Raw genomic sequence first — 16807 nt, 5'->3', positions numbered from 1 at the left:
ACCTTCTCAACCTCATTCTCAACCTCATGAAGTTTAAGGTGTATGGACGTCAACTCCCAGAATTCCCCAGCCAGCACACTCAACCTTCTCAACCTCATTCTCAACCTCATGAAGTTTAAGATGTGTGGACGTCAACTCCCAGAATTCCCCAGCCAGCACGCTCAACCTTCTCAACCTCATTCTCAACCTCATGAAGTTTAAGGTGTATGGACTTCAACTCCCAGAATTCCCCAGCCAGCACGCTCAACCTTCTCAACCTCATGAAGTTTAAGGTGTATGGACTTCAACTCCCAGAATTCCCCAGCCAGCACGCTCAACCTTCTCAACCTCATTCTCAACCTCATGAAGTTTAAGGTGTATGGACTTCAACTCCTAGAATTCCCCAGCCAGCCTGCTGGGGGGAATTCTCATCTTCAACTTCATGAGGTTGAGAAAGACTGCTCTATTGGGTGGCGGCAAGCAGGGGGCTCCTCAAGCAGAGGTCTTCTGCTTGGCCAGGCTGCTCAAGGTCCCATTTGAGGAAAGAAATTGAAGCACCCAGCAGAGCAGCACTGACAGGAGGGCATTTGGCCAAAAATAACGGTGATGTTCCTCCAGGTTCCAATGCTGGGAAGGAGTTCAGATGTAGGAGACTGTCCTGACCCTTTGAATCCAGAGAAGCCCCCACCCAGGCACCTCCTGTGGCTCCCCCCAGGCTCCCAGCCCCATCTGACTTTAATTGCTTACAGACTCTTTTAACTGAAAAATAATAGAAGGCAAGCGTGTCATTATTTCCAAGAACATCTCTGAGCTTCCTATATCCCCCCGAGGCATTCTTAGGAAATGAAGGTGATGGACAGGGCCTCCAACCCCCGCCCCCAGAGAAACGTGGGTGGGGCGGAGAGGGGATCCACCAGGTGGGAAAGTGGCAGTGGGGCTAGAATTAGGAGGAACCAGGGTGCACACGTGTGTCAAAATCTGCAAGATGGCGGGCATGGTGTTGCAAATCTTGCAGATTTTGAAACACACACGCACACCATGCACAGCCTGGAACCAGGGACAATCCACTCCCCGCTGAAGAAGCCTACTTAGAGTTAGCCTCTCTCAGGCCAGCCTACCTCCCAGGGTTGTCGTGTAGGAAAAAGTGAGGGAGGAAGAGCTATGTCTGCCATCTTCCACTTTGGGGTTAAAAGCAAGGATCAGCCTAACCAAATGGTAACAATAAGAATCTTCATGAGAACAACCCCACCTATCTTGCATTGGGGTAAATTGCTTCTGGCTGGCCATGCCCACCATGCCCGTCCTTTGGGGGAAGTGCCCACAACATGCTGCCAACCTTGCCTTGAACTTTATGCCCCAGCCAGGTTCACACAATACAGTACACAAGGCTAGAATAGCTTGTGGTTCACTGTGAGGTGGAAACCCAGCCCTTGTATGTGCGATGAACCAGGCTATCACCTTAAGGCATCTACGTCCGCAGAGGCATTGGGTGTGGCATATGGCGAGCCAGCTGCCATTTGGGATCTTTTAACAGAAGATTGCTTTCTCAACTTCAAGGACATGTGTGGACTTCAACTCCCAGAATTCCCCAGCCAGCATGTGTGGACTTCGATGCCCAGAATTCCCCAGCCAGCATACATACATCTTAAAGCTGCCCAGGTCAAGAAACACTGTTCTAGGAAAACTCCCTTGGTGACTGGTATCATTTTAGGATCCTGAAAAAAAGACTTTTTTGCATCTACAGGTGTCCAATGCAAGCCATGATAATCTCACACACCTTGTGCCAATGGCATAGTTTATACCATTGGCACAAGGACATCATGTTGTATGCCATTTGGACCCCTTCAAATCTTCTCCAACAGGGCTAAATTTGTGCTGGGAAATACAGGAAGACAAGAGCATCGGTTTTAAATAATGCCACCCTACCTCACAGGGTTGTTGGTGCAGGAGAAAATTTGGAAGAAGGAAACACTAGGGCTGCTTTGCGCTCCTGAAGAAAAGGTGGGATGTAATCCTAATCAATCAATAAAAACAGAAATCCATTGCTCAAAATAATGCAGGAAATCCTGGCCCTGCCCACATGCAGGAGTTAAGACCCACCCACATTGCAATGCTGTCACACCTCTACATCTTGAGTGCACTTCATGTGCGTGCCACCACTTTTGAAGCAAATGAAGCAGGTAGTCCTTGACTTATGACCACAAGAGGGACCGGAAAATTCATCATTAAGCGGTGTGGTTGTTAAGCGAGGCATCACATGACCACACCCAATTTCATGACATTTTTTGCAGTGGCTGTTAAGCGAGTCACATGGTTCCCCATTGATTTTGCTTGTTGGAAGCTGGCTGGGAAGGTCACAAATGGAAATCACGTGACCCCAAGGTGCTGCAACTACCGTAAATACATGCTGGTTGCCAAGTACCAGAATTTTGAGCATGTGACTGTGGGGACACTGCAACGATCATAAGTGCGAGGACCAGTCGTAAGTCACTTTTTTCACGGCCATCATAATTTTGAACGGTCACTAAATGAATTGTCATAAGTCGAGGACTACCTGTATATCTCATCAAATCAAACTAGCATTTCTGGCTGGAAATTCCGGGGACTGTATCCATCACAGCTGGAGCATAATAGTTTAACCTTCATATTACCTGGGAGAAATTCCCCAATACAGGTAGTCCTCATTTAGCAACTGCCTCCTTTAGCAACTGTTCAGTTACAACAGTAATGAAAAAGTAACTTTACAACCAATCCTCACATTTACGACCTTTGCAGGTCCATAAAGCAAAGAAAAGCTGCAGGAAGATCATAAGCACAGTTGCGGTTTCACTTAGCCACTGCTTTGCTTTACAACCAAGTTGCTGGTCCCAATTGTGGTTGCTAAACAAGGACTACCTATAGACAATTTGGTGTCAAATGCACCCCTAATAATGTATCTATTGCATGGCTTTAAAAAAAAACTTTGAATTTTGATGGGCGCACAAGGCAGTGCTGTGTTCCAGTTTTCTAGTCACAGAGACTGTGAGTTTAATGCATGCCAGGTTGAGCCTTGAACTGCACATACATCACCATGCAACACTCGGTAATCACCATGACCATGTGCACAGTGACTTTTCTCCCCTTGGATTAACTCAGAAGTCACACACCCTCTTGTCTTGGGATTTGGGATCAACATTTCCCAGACCCAGGACCCCTTTCAAAATCCTGAAAGGCTGGGGAATGGAGGAAAGAGGTAAATATTTATAAGAGCCCCCCCAAAAAACATTTTCTCCTCATCACATCCTACACCAATGGCCCCAAACACAGAAGTGTAGGGGAAATGCAAAAGGCTAAATCTCTTTGAGATGATAGACCTTACTTGTTTTACTGCCTAGAACAAACAGGGGTGGCCCATTTGAACATCATCAAAGCCTGCCTACCCAGTCTATCAGCCAGTTCGGACTGGATTTGGTACTTTTGACTGTCGGATCCTCCCCAAGGATCTAGGATACCTAAAGATACTGCATAATAGTTAATTACACAGTTAATTGAACTCCTTGTATGTTTTGCTGCCGTTGTTTTTTTATCCTGTTTTATTTTTTAAATTTAAATTTAAATTGAGCCAGTTTGGTGTCGTGGTTAAGGCACCAGGCTAGAAACTGGGAGGCCAGGAGTTCTAGTCCTGCCTTAGGCACGAAGCCAGCTGGGTGACCTTGGGCCAGTCCCTCTCTCTCAGCCCTAGGAAGGAGGCAATGGCAAAGCACTTCCGAAAAACCTTGCCAAGAAAACTGCAGGGACTTGTCCAGGCAGCCTCCGAGAACCAGACATGATTGAACGGATTAAAAAAAAATTAAATTGGTTTTCTGAATGATTTTGAATGTATTTTGATTGTTTTATTATGTACGCTGCCCAGAGTCACTATGCGAGATGGATGGCTATAAAAATATGATAGACAGACGGGAGAGAGAGAGAGAATTTTATTTTGTTTTTCAAATTTTGCCACCTCCCATCTCCCTCCCTAGGTGATGTTCCAAGTACAGTACAGTAATCCAACTTCCTGAAATTGAGGAGTTGAGCTTCTATCCCTTCCTCCTGTGCTCAAGGGTTTTTCCCCAGATCTTTTGAGATGGCACCAAGCACGATGATGATTTGATTGCTGCTTTCCAGAACAATACTGCACTTTTCTTTCAGGCGGCACATGTCTTGATTTGATTATGTGCCATCACAACAACCCGGCAAGGTAGGTTAGGCTGAGAGGAAGTGACTGGCCCCAGAGGCTGTATTCACAAACCTGACTGCTGCCTTTGTTCATTGTTTGGGTTTGTACCCCACGCTAAGCCAACGGCAACCTAACCAAGGTTAACCCTAACCATGCCTTGCTTGTGCCAATACATGCAGCCAAAGGGGGCTTCTGTTCCTGAGTACCAGGCCTTAAGACCAGAAGCCTAAAAACGAGACTGGCCCACCCAAAGTTTAGAGACTGGCATTTCAGCATCCCAGGACTGCCTGCTCGATATGGCCAAGGCCCACCTTAGCCCAGCATTTGGGATACCTCTGCGGGACTCACAGGCAGAGGATGGAAACCGGTTTTCTCCCACCCACTTTCCCTGCAAGGGGCATTTCGAGGCAGGCTGCCCCCAACCTGGAGGAAATGTTGAGTCTTCAGGACTAAGAGCCCTCCATGAGTATTCCAGCCCCCTCTGGAAGCCAATCCAAGTTCCTCGTCATCACCATCTCGTGGCAATGAATTCCACCGATCTGCCGCGCGCTAAACCTCCCGCGCGCGAGGCTTTTTCAAATCGTCCCCCGTTTGCAAACTGAGACCCGTCCCTCCTCTCCCCCTCCCAGTTCCCTTCCCTTCCCTTTCTCGCTAAGGGGCTCCGAATCCAACCCAACGCCCAGCGCAAACCTCGCCTTTCAAAAAAAAGGTTCCCAGCAACTCCGCCGCAGGCGCTGAAAAAGTTCGGGTCGCTATTTTAGCTTTCAGCAGAAGAAAACGGCGCGGCTGGCAAGAAGGGGGACTCAAACCTTTCTAATAAATTTGGGGGAGGGAGGGAGGAAGGGAAGGAAAAATATTTGCTCCCCCCCAACACCCAGCAAGCACCCAGCACCCAAGTAGCTGTCCCGAGTTTGCGGCCCCACGGCCTTGGAGGCTGCTCCCCCCCGCTCCCCCTCGCGCTTGTTGCAAGCAGTTTGGGGGCGCTGCTGCCGCCGCCACAGCAGCCAACGCGGGGGGGGGGGGGGAAGAGAGTCCGTTTCACACCCCCGCCCCCCCGCCCGCCCATTTCCTTGGAAAAAAACAAAAGGAAACGGAGCGGAGCGCGAGGTCGGTTTTCCAGTCCCGGACCACCACCACACCCCCCCGCTCGGTTTCTCCTCCCTCCTCGCCAGTTTGGCCGCCCCGACGGTCCCTCCTCCCCCGCCCCCCGCCGCCCGAAGCCTTTATAATGTGGCCCCTCCGCGGAGCGCATCTTTCCAACCCACGGGTCCTCCTTCGGCCGGCCGAGAGAGCCGCCCCCGCCTCGAGAAGCGCCCCCGAGCCTCGGCCCGCGCCGCCCCTGCGCCCGCGCCCGCCCGCCCGCCCGCCCGCCTCCGCCGCGCCGCCCGCTGCTCCCGCGCGCCTCGGGGTCGGGCTCCCGCCTCGGCTCCTCGATTCTCCGCCGCCAGGGAAGGGCGCCCGCCCGCCGCTCGCCGTTGGCTGCCGCCGCTGCCGGTTCCGCGTCTCGCTCGGCGTCGTGCTTGACCCCCAGAGCTCCGTCCAGCTGGAATGAATATATCTGCGCCTAATTTCTGTGCAGAGGAGATTCCCCCACCCCGAGGCGACTTTTCATGGGGAGCCGTCGCGGCAGCAGCCCCGCCGCCGCCGCCGCCCGCCGCAGCAGCCGCCGCAGCGCCCGCCGCGCCTGATCCGGGGCGCGCCTACCCGCCGCAGAGCCGGGGCCTCGAGCTCGCCGCCAGCCGCACGCCCAGCCCCGACCCGGGCTTCGGATTTTGCCCAGGCGCCCCGGCGGCGGCGGCGGCGGAGCCCGGCGGCGCGCTCTTGGGCTCGACGGCGCCCAGCCCTGCTCCCAGCCCGGACGCCGCCGGCTATGGCTTCAGCGCCGTCTCGGGGCGCGCCGAGGGCAAGAGCGGCGGCGAGGATTCGCGCATCCGGCGGCCCATGAACGCCTTCATGGTGTGGGCCAAGGACGAGAGGAAGCGGCTGGCGCAGCAGAACCCGGACCTGCACAACGCGGTGCTGAGCAAGATGCTGGGTAAGGCGGGCGGGCCCCTCTTCCCACCCCTCTTCCCGCTCCCCCCAGCTCCCCCCTGCCCTCCATTCGCGGAGCCGGCTGACATCTTCCGGGCCAGGCGCGGCGGAACTCCTCGCCACGAGACGCAGCCCTGGGGGGGGAGGAACGCAGAGGCGATGCGGGGCTGCCACGCGCTGTCAAAGACGGCCGTGGAGTGTAGGTGACTCCGCGGCCCATCCTGGAGGAGGGAGTTATGGTCTTCTGAGCCACGCTGTATCTGAGAAACCACAGCTGGCTGGGCTCACGCGGCAGGCTGACCACATTGGCTGGGGTCAGGAGAATAGAGGGATGTGTTAGCATGCTTAGGGGAACCGCAAAGCTGGCTGCAGGAATTTTTTCTTCGGGGGTGGGGGGGGACCTTAGTCCAAAACAAACTGAAAAGAGAGAGGGGCTTATGGAATGATGATTGATTGTAGGCAGAAGAGAAGAAGGGGGGCCTAAAGAGGGGAACTGAATCCTGTCCAGAGGGTGCCCTGGTGAACTTTTGCATCTGGAAGCAGGATTGCTGTTCTATCCAGATGTGGGGTTTCTTTCTGTCTGGATGTCCCAGGGAGGGGCCGCAGCACCTCGCGGCATCCGTCCCCAACTAGGTGACCTTGCAATGTGCAGGATAACAACTCCCCTCACTCTCACCCAGCATGGTGGTCCAGGTGCTCCGATGAGGTAGGTTGAGAATGAAGATTGAACAGGCTGGCTACCCCTTGGTTACCCTAGCAGGGTTTCTCAACCTGGGCAACTTCGAGCTGTGTGGACTTCAACTCCCAGAATTCCCCAGCCAGCATAGGGGAATTCTGGGAGTTGAAGTCCACACAGCTCGAAGTTGCCCAGGTTGAGAAACACTGCCATAGAGACCAAGGAGACGTTTTGGGTTGATTTCTGCCACCCTTTAAGTGCATGCAGAGAATCACAGAATTGTACAGTTGGAAATAAACACAAAGATCATCTAGGCCAACCCTCTGCCATGTGGTGTTAACCCGGTATTCCTAATTAACAGACAGAGGAATTTTATGCAAGCAGGACAAGATTGGGGTGTACGTGCAGCACAATTACATCCTAGGGTTTTATCTTAATTATCCTGAGTCTAGCTGGGCTCTCTTCAGGAATGTTTCGCGTCTTTATAATGATCTAGAGAATCAGCTGAGACAGGACGGAAGAGATTTCTGACCTATGAGATCTATTATATTTTATTTTTTTACTGTAATTCCAAAATCCACCGGACAAAAAACTTAGGGCAGATAGGCACTTAGGATTAAGAGAAAAGGTACTCCTGAGCATGTGCTGAATCCTGCAGAAGTTGCCCAGGGCTGAGTTCATCCTTCTTTTCCACACTAAATCACTCCTGATTCCCACTCTTGCAAGTATTTTGAGTTTTAACTGCTTTGCTTGGGGTGACTAGATGACCGCTAAGGCGATTTCCAACCCTTATGAACTAGCACATCTGGAAACAGCTGGCAAATTTGTTTGTTTGTTTGTTTTTCAAATTTCTATCACCGCCCGTCTCTCCCAAAAAGGGGACTCTGGGCGGTCAAATATTTGATGCTTAATAAATTAGCAAACGGTTAAGTTGCACGTCTCAAGGGAGAAATGGTGTTTATCAAAGCCTTGCTTTGGTGTTCAAGGGCACTCTATATCTGGACGCAATGCAGTTGCTGTGTTCACACAACACTCTTAACCCAGGTACTGACTGAACCCACACCCCAGGTTCACACAGCACGTTGGATCATAAACTAACCAAGCGGGCTGGTTCCATGTAACACACTAAGCCACCGGGTGGAAATGGGTGGTGGGGTTAAGTCGGCAAGTTTATTTATTTTTGTTTAGTTTGATTACAGTTTCATATGTAGTGCAAACACAGCGAAGAGGTCTTTCACTGGCCAGGGTGAGCGTATTGTGAAAACACAGCCAGCAAGTTAAAACAGCACTGGAATACTCTATTGATCAAGACAATTCAGTGTAGTCCCATTTTAATAATATTACTACTAATAATAATAATATGTATATGCTGCCCGACTCCCAGCAACTCTATTATTTATCTATTTACATGTCCCATTCTGTATTGGGTATAGTTTCCCCAATCTTGAACAAATCCACGTGGAGCACACCTGCACCTTTGTCCTTCAAACAAAAGCAGGGGGGGATTTTTCCGCCAGTCCCAGAAAATGACTTTCTCAAAGCAAATGGGGTCATTGCATTTTTTAAATCTACTTTTCCCTTCCTGCTCTCAGGGTGCCTCTGATATTGCAGGAGATCATAGAAAGATGATCTACCATATTGATAGCTTGATCCTCCTGGAATTTTCCCCATCCTTGGCTGTTAGTTTATCTTGTGGCCCTGAGTTTCACAGTTGAACCATGCCCATTGTGAAGAGCAGATCCTTGCTATAACCCTGGGATCTCCCGTTATTCAGCTTTATGGGACAATCCGGGGCACCCACATTCCCTACCGCCATTCTCTGCACCGTGAATAATCTTACCCACTTTTTACCCCTCTTCTTCACTCCCATGATGGGACCGATTGTGGGAAAGTGCCATTTCTAAACTGGATCTACAGTTTGGCCACTGTAGGCAACATATTTGGCTTTAGGCATAAACCAAGGCAATATGGAAAGTGATTTAAGAGCTTTTTAAAAAAAATCTTGTTATGCTCCAGTGTTTGTTGTCTCAAAGCCATTTCTCGTTCTTTCAGTGCTTGAAGGGGTTGTAGTGAAATTAACTTGCTTTAGAGTACCTTTTATTTTTTTCTTTGAAGTGGAACTTGGCTCACTTACATGGTTTGAAAAATGTCCAAATTGCAGCTTGCTGTTTCTGGAAAATGTTCCCTAAACAACTTGCCCTTTGATGTAGTGAGTCACAATTTGGAAGTTGTGCACCTTCAAAAAATCAGTTGCCCGTTCCAGAATCCGCTAACACTCTGACTTCACCAGTAATGGTTGTGTGAAAGAACCATGAAGTATTTTTTTATGCAACACTTGAGGTGATGGAATGAGGGCACCAGTTTTTTTGCCTCTCTTTATGCATACTTATGGGAGAAAAAAGTGGCAGCTGGTCTTTTAGGAGACATCTCCGCACCTAAATTCAAGATAGAGCAAGTGCTCTTAGGAATTGTGAACATGTCTCAAAATATTGTGGTATCTTAAAGACAGAGAGATGTAGTTGGAGGTGTTCATGGGTCACAAGTAATTAGAACCAGATTGTAGTTGACAAAAGCTGGTATGAACCTAAGCTTGTTAGTGACCAAGCCCACAACTTCTTCAGTGCTCTGCATCAGATTAGAGGAGGTTTTGGGTGCTTCTCCAGAGATGGTGAGATGCCATTTGAGGGACAACAAGTTGGAGAAGGCTAGATTAGTTTTTATATTTCCCGTCTCTTTCAGCCTCTCTCACGTTCCTTAACATCCAGTTTGAGGACTGTGGTTCCAAACTCCAGAAGTTTGCTTACTATTTTGTGATACTGAAGTCTTCTTAAGGCTCTCTCGGATCTGGCATTCATGCAGTGTCCCTCTCCTGTACCCATATGAGGTCCACTTCTGATCAATTTATTGCCTCTTCGTTCCGGATCTTCCACAAGCCGGTGCCTTCAAGATGTGTTGAGGTGGTTACGCTGAAAATTCCCACCCTTCAGGGTTGTTGGGAATACTGGGAATTGTCAATCCAGACCCTCTTGAGGGCACCAGTTTGGAGAAGACTGTGTTAAGCTGGACAGCCACCTTCTTTTCAAGATCTATTGGAGTATGGGAGGGTGTGTGAGAATCTCATTGGTGCTCTCACATAACGTTGAGCATGTTTTTGCTATTTTTTCTCCCTCCTCATTTCAAAAATACTTTTCTTGTCTACCTTCCGCAGCAGGTAGTACTAATAAGACTCAGCGGCCAGGCATCCACCACCACCCCCGTTATGCTTAGACATCTCCACACCTAAATTCAAAGTAGAGCAAGTGTTCTTAGGAATTGTGAACATGTCTCAAAACATTATGGTACCTTAAAGTCAAAGAGATGTTCCTGGAGATGTTCATGGGTCACAAATAACTCCGTGCATCTGGTTAGAACCAGACCACGGTCCAGAAAAAACATCTCAAGATGTTTACCAGGAAGAGGGAACTACCTAGCTTCCGAAGTGCCCTCCCCACCACCCCCGTTTGTAAAGCGACATTGTGACTTTTGTTGCTCTATTGTTTACAAAACTTGGCATGACGGCTTGACTCAGTGGGAATCAGGGTGCCACGACTCCTCTGCGCATGATCTGTGTGATATGTAGAGAGAAAGAGATGGATCCAACCAGGGAGGGACAAAAACTGGCTCCCTAACCTTCCGCCATTAATCTCTCAGGATTCGGGGATGCCTGCGGAGGGGAGGGTGGTCCAAAAAGTCAAGATGGTGGCCACAACTGCACTATTGAAGCCCTTCCCGTCTTTTACATGCACTGCAATTGTGATGCACGTAAAAAAAGAACAGGGCATCCCCCCACCCCAGGGTTGCAGCCACCATCATGACTTTTTAGACCCCCACCCCTCTGCCTGCCCCTGCTAAGACTTACTCTTTTACACCACTTCCCAAAGTGGTTTATGTGAATGCATTGAACATATGTGTCAGGATCTTTGCACGCCCCGGTCGCCTACGAGTGCCCATGCCAGTTTCTCTGCTAGATCCTTGAACCGTTGGGCGACCAGTGGGGCAGCTGCATCTTCACGCCCTCTCTTTTATTTCTGGACTCCCCAGGCCAGGCGTGGAAAGCCCTGAGCGCCAGTGACAAGCGCCCCTTTGTGGAAGAAGCCGAGCGGCTGAGGATCCAGCACCTGCAGGATCACCCCAATTATAAGTACCGTCCCCGGAGAAAGAAGCAAGCCAAGAAGATCAAAAGGATGGAGCCGGGCATCCTTCTTCACAACCTGCCCCAGCCCTGCGGCGAGAGCTTCGGGATGGGCCACCGCAGCACCGGCGGCAGCATCGGCCACTCGGGTCACTCCCAGCCGCCCCCGCTCAACCACTTCCGAGAACTGCGCCCGATGGGGTCGGACGTGGAGAACTACGGCCTGCCGACCCCCGAGATGTCTCCTCTGGATGTCTTGGAGCAGGCGGAACCTGCCTTTTTCCCTCCGCACATGCAGGACGACTGCAACGTGATGTCCTTTCGGGGGTACCACCACCACCCTCCTCCTCCCCAGATGGAGTTTTCCCCAGAAAAAAACCTGGGGCGGAACGTGGCAATGGGGTACCCCCCGAACCCGCCCTCCCAACTGGCCGAAGCCATGAGGACTCCCCATCCGCCTGGGATGTTCTACCACCAGATCTGTGCCGGCGCCGCCAGCGGGCTGTCGGCTCACCTGGGCCAGCTGTCCCCGCCTCCCGAGTCCCACCAGCTGGACGGCGTGGAGCCCTTGAGTGCCAGCGAGCTGTGGACAGAAGTGGACCGCAACGAGTTTGACCAGTATTTGAATATGAGCAGGACTCGTCCCGATCCCGCGGGGTTTACTTATGTTTCTGTGTCCAAAGTGACTCCGCGGAGCCTCTCCTGTGAGGACAGCAGCTTGATATCAGCCTTATCCGATGCAAGTAGTGCTGTTTACTACAGCACCTGTATTACTGGGTAAAGGTTCACCTAAGGGAGAGGTCCGGGGCACGTCTGCGCGCTGGCTCAGCGGTCACCTCCTCTTCTCAAGGAGCCTGGGAAATCCGAGGGGAGGGGAGTGCCCGCAGACTTGTCAACAGGGTCCCCGTCCTGGTTCCCGGGGTTCTTTGGGCGAAGCTGTGACGGTGAACCTAGCTTTAATTGGCGATGAGCCTGGGGCACAGACGTATCTGTAGGAACGGGCTGGATAAAAAGCAGGGCGCACAGACGCTCAGCTTTTGCTCCAGGTAGGAGCAGCTGGGTGGACACTCTCTGCGTGGGTGTCGTGCCTTTGGCCACGAAGGAGCCAGGGGCCCAGCTGGCTGCGGAGGAGTTGAGCAAAGCTTCTACGAGAAGTTTGAAACAAACCTTGCCCAGAAAACGACCCACAATTCTAGAAGGAGCTGAGGAAGGGCCTTTTCGCACATTGCAGAACTTCCACGGAGACCTTTAAGTATCAGTTTAGAAGACACAAGGATCGATGTGGCCAGTGCCTTTAGAGAGACATGTATTGTTCAGGTGCTGGGGGTGACACACCATCTCCTTCCCATAAGATACAGGTAGTCCTCACTTAAACCCATTCGTTTAGTGATGGTTCAGACTTACAGCCGTGCTGAAAAAACTGACTTACGACCGGTCCTCACACTTACGACCATTGCAGTGTCCCTGTGGTCACATGGTCATGATCTGGGCGCTTGGCAGCCAGTTTGCATTTATGACCGTCGCAGCATCCTGCGGTTCCATGATCGCCGTTTTTGACAGTCCTGGCTGGCTTCTGGCAAGCAAAATCAGTGGGAAACTGTGTGATTCGCTTAATGACCACATGGTTCACTTAATGCCCATGGTGATTCGCTTAACAATCACCACAAAAAAGGTTGTAAAATTGGGTCAGATTTGCTTAATGACCGCCACGCTTAGCAACCAAAATTCTGGTCTCGTGGTCATTAAGCGAGGACCACCCGTAATGGATGACAAGCCAAACTTCCTGTCCTGTAATGTGTGAATCAGCCCTTTGGTCTCCTGCTCTCCACATTTACAGCAAAGGCAGAAGGAAAATATTCCTCAGTAGGGCTCACTCAGCCTAGCTGCTGCCTGCTCTTTTTGCATAACTTGTGAATTAACACAAGGTGGGGAAATTTTCCTCTGTGCACCAGGCTCCCCGCAAACCTCTCCCCTTATCTGTGAACCCTGCAGTATTTTAGATTATCTCATTAACTGCATTGCTTCCTTTTAAAAAAAAAACAAATAAGGCTGAAGAACCGATATACTGTATTGCTGTGTAGCACAAGGAGATGATTCAAAGCAGAAGGAAAATGCATTTATAAGGTGCTGGAATATTGGAGGGGGGCACTTGTTCCTGAATTTTTGCAGGTAATGTGGGGAAGTAATCCAGGCAGGTACCTATTGACCATCTTCATTTACACCATTCCGTATTAGAGCAAGCAGTGCCTTTTGAATTCCTTTCTCTCTCATAGGAAATGAATCCTGTACTTGGTTGCCTTCCCCATCAACTGCTCCAGTCCATCTACTGCAGTGTTTCTCAACCTGGTCAACTTGAAGACGTGTGGACTTCAACTCTCATGGCTGGCTGGGGAATTCTGGGAGTTGAAGTCCACACATCTTCAAGTTGACCAGGTTGAGAAACACTGTTCTACTGTCATAATTGAAAAAGGTTTGTTTTCAAGGGTTTTAACTGTGGTGTCTCAAGTGAGATAACCACCTGCCCAGCTTGCCCCAAAGACACATTAAATAAAACGTGTGGATATGAAATGGTGGTACTTGGGTCTGAACAATATCCACGGGGTTGGGCAGCTGGTGAAGTCAGTGCAGCGGTTTGCAAACACGGCACTTCAGAGCTCTGGGTTACGCTTGCCGGGAAAGTTAGGCCTGCCCTGCACTTGCTGGAAAGCAGTGCATGATTTCCTGCAAGGGAGCATTAATAGTTGAGATGTTCCATAAAGCTGGGTATCGAAGAGGACGGAAGAATGACGAGAAAGTGGCTTGATGTGGTTAAAATGTTGTAAGATATGCGGAAGGGGAAGTGTTAGAAAAGTCTTAAGGAAAGGTGGTACGTTTCACAGAGGATCCCTGGATCATGCCCATTTGTTTGACGGTCAGTCTGTAGAATCATAGAATTATGGAGCCAAAAGGGACCCATGTAGTCCAGCCCTCTGCCACGGGCAGGAAATCTACCTATTTTAATCCCTGTGAAGTGGTTTCTCATTGTCTTGCTCTCTAATCCCTCGGGTGCAATTCTAAACAGGTCTAGAATTGATCCCACAGGTTTGGGTTACTCATCACTTAAAACCCCACTTGAATGAAATCGGCTGGGTAGGCTCAGGACAAGCCTGTGAGCCTGCAAAGTTTCAGCCACGTGGATTTGTGCCTTTGGCTAATTGCCAGGCACATATGTGGCTTACGCATCTGGAGCTGATGCTTTAAACCCTACTTTCAAGCCAGGCAGATGTATCTTGTCCAGCTGACCGTAGATCTCAGCCTTCCGACACTGTTTTCCCTGGAAAGTGTGAGCTGGGTGTGCCAGGGAGTGAAGGTAGGGCATTCTGTGTGTGAAGCACACACACCTCTATGAACCTCCCTACAGGATAAAGGTGTTGTTCAGGGTGGAAACGTAACCCCGTGTTTGTACTTTAGCCAAAGACTGCCACGCGTGAAAACTGAAATTTTCAGTCTTAAATCCATAAAGGCTCAATCCAAAACGAACGCTCCAGTGTTAAAATCCAGAACAATCCTTTTTCAATATTGTTAAGGGACCAGGATGATTTTGGGGTGCCCCCTGCCACATATTTTCCACCCTATCAAGAGCATTCTCTTTTGTTTGGACAAATCTATATTTTTTACTAAGCTTTTTTTTATATCTATCTATAAATAATATTTAATTTGTTCCGGCATTTTATACTACGTCTTCTCTTTCTCTCTTTCGTAATAAATGAAAGGATAGCCACAGTGTTGAAAAGCATCTATGTAGCAAATACCAGATGAAGAACAAATAGGAAGAGGAGAGCAGCTTTGAAGCTGCAGGGAATAATAACTCCTCTGGAGTTTGGGGTTCGCGGAAAAGCGTGGGGAGCATTTTTGCTGCTGCCACTAGAGATTTCCAGCGAGGGTTTTGAGCAGATCCACTTGTACACCTACAGCATTGCAGAGACACATGTAAGGGAGCATCTCACTGGGTGTGTGTTTGCCGGCTGGTTAATTATTAAAACATCTTTTCCTAATTGCTCGACTCCCATGCGCTTGTTATGTGAACACATGTTTCTCCCCCAAATCACTTGCCCCCAAGTGTTTCCAGATTTTTTGCTGGCAGCTGATCCGGGTTTAGTCTCTGCGTTGGCTTCATGGGAACATCTCCCGCTAAGCGATGCTCTCAAAGATACAAAAAGGCTGGCATTTCAACCCCGGCGATCTTGACAGGCTGATGTTCGGCGCAGCATGGTTTTGACGCCTTTGCTTGGAGAAACGATCTGTTCTTGGCGTGGAAAAACGCCGACCTCGAATAAAACACCGTGGTATTCTTTTCTCAGCATGTCTGTGTGTGGTTTTTTGGTTTAACGCAACCGCCGGCTGTTCTGTGCAATGCTTCGACTTCCCTGGGCTTTCTCAGATGGGGAGGGAGTCTGCCACTGGAGAGGTTCTGCAGCGCCTGGGGGGTCTGCAGGAAAGGGGGGAAACATATCAAAGGCTTTATAGATCAATTGGGTTGGGTTACAAATATGGTTGCTTGCATGCATGTTGTGTTTTTTTTTTTAATGCGACACAGAAACTCGGATGACGTCAAGGAACTTGAGTTTAAGCCAAATGCGTCCTCACCATCGCAACAGTATGCTTGTACCTGTGTTTAATTTTAAGTTTGGGGCTGCAGAAAGTCTGACTTTCTAAATCAAGACTGCCTTTTGTAAAACTCCCTGTAATTTCCCTGGTAATAATGCATCGCTATTAATTATCATTAATGAAGTATAATAATACGGGGGGTTTCTTGAAAGATCAAAAGTTTCTTCTTATAAATATAAATCTGGTTTACATCCAGTTTACAAATGCAGGATTTAAAAAAGAAACAATCAGTCCTCCGTGTAATTTACCAAAATACCTTCCAGAATAAGACACTTAACTTCAGCCCCAGGAACACAATGTCATCAGAATAGGAACTCAGTTGTGCAGGAGAGCTTGTGAAGTTGTAGAATGTCCCCCAAGACAGATCGCTATGATCTTTTTCTTTCCTTTGGCAAAACAATTTGCATTAATTTTCAGGGGAAAAATGACCCTTTTTGTTGCAGATTCTTTTAATTTAATTTTTTTAGCAGAGCGCGCTAACTAAAATATCTGCTTCAGAGCCAAAAAGTAGATTCTTTGTTGGCTGGTAGAACATTGAAAACATTCTCCCTCCCTCTCTGCCTGCCTCCCTCCCTCCCTCCCTCCCTCCCTCCCTCCCTCCCTCTCTTTCTTTCTTTCTTTCTTTCTTTCTTTCTTTCTTTCTTTCTTCTTTCAATATTTAACCCAATTAATCAAGCTTCATTTGGTAAAAATTCCTATACATGTCTTTTGAGTATCTGAATAGGGAATTTTCCGTCCACTGCAGGAAAATGCTGGTGGCATCTGTTCATTGAATGATAATGGTGATTTAGAACAGATTTCTTCTTGTCAAGGAAGGTCTTCATTTTTAATGAATGCTTTTTCTTATTGTGAGGGAAGAAACTACCTTTGAGAACAGAAGATTTTTTTTTTAATGAAAATGATTGGCATAAAGGATTAAGTTTTCACTCCCTTTTTGGGTTTTTTTTTAAACTATTATTATTATTTCAACCAAACCCAAAACAAAGGAACCACGCTTTGAAATGCTTTTAAAAACATTTACTTGGATTTCCACTACAAGCTAGAGTGACAAACTTGGCTTTGCAGTTGTTGACACATCCAGCATGATAACAAGGCCAGGGGAGGC

At 49.0% G+C, this 16807-nt stretch overlaps 1 protein-coding gene across 2 annotated transcripts in view; it reads left to right on the top strand.

Annotated features, from left to right (window-relative positions):
- Positions 1–5437: 5437 nt before the first annotated feature.
- Positions 5438–16807, top strand: part of SOX18 (SRY-box transcription factor 18) — a 229234-nt gene continuing 217864 nt past the window's right edge. Inside the window, exons 1-2 of one of the 2 annotated variants that reach the window (XR_010067518.1) lie at positions 5438–6212; positions 10965–14014. Coding sequence is in view for 1 of the 2 variants with exons in the window: in XM_063296891.1 (XP_063152961.1) it covers positions 5726–6212; positions 10965–11836 (1359 nt within the window). In the remaining variant the exon portion in view is untranslated. Of the gene's footprint in view, positions 6213–10964; positions 15395–16807 lie in introns of those variants that run through there. The other variant, XM_063296891.1, reaches the window with a different exon arrangement.

This window comes from Candoia aspera, chromosome 3 (assembly GCF_035149785.1).
Source record: "Candoia aspera isolate rCanAsp1 chromosome 3, rCanAsp1.hap2, whole genome shotgun sequence".
In the NCBI taxonomy this organism is placed as follows: Eukaryota; Metazoa; Chordata; class Lepidosauria; order Squamata; family Boidae; genus Candoia; species Candoia aspera.
This window is presented reverse-complemented; position numbering and strand designations above follow the sequence as displayed.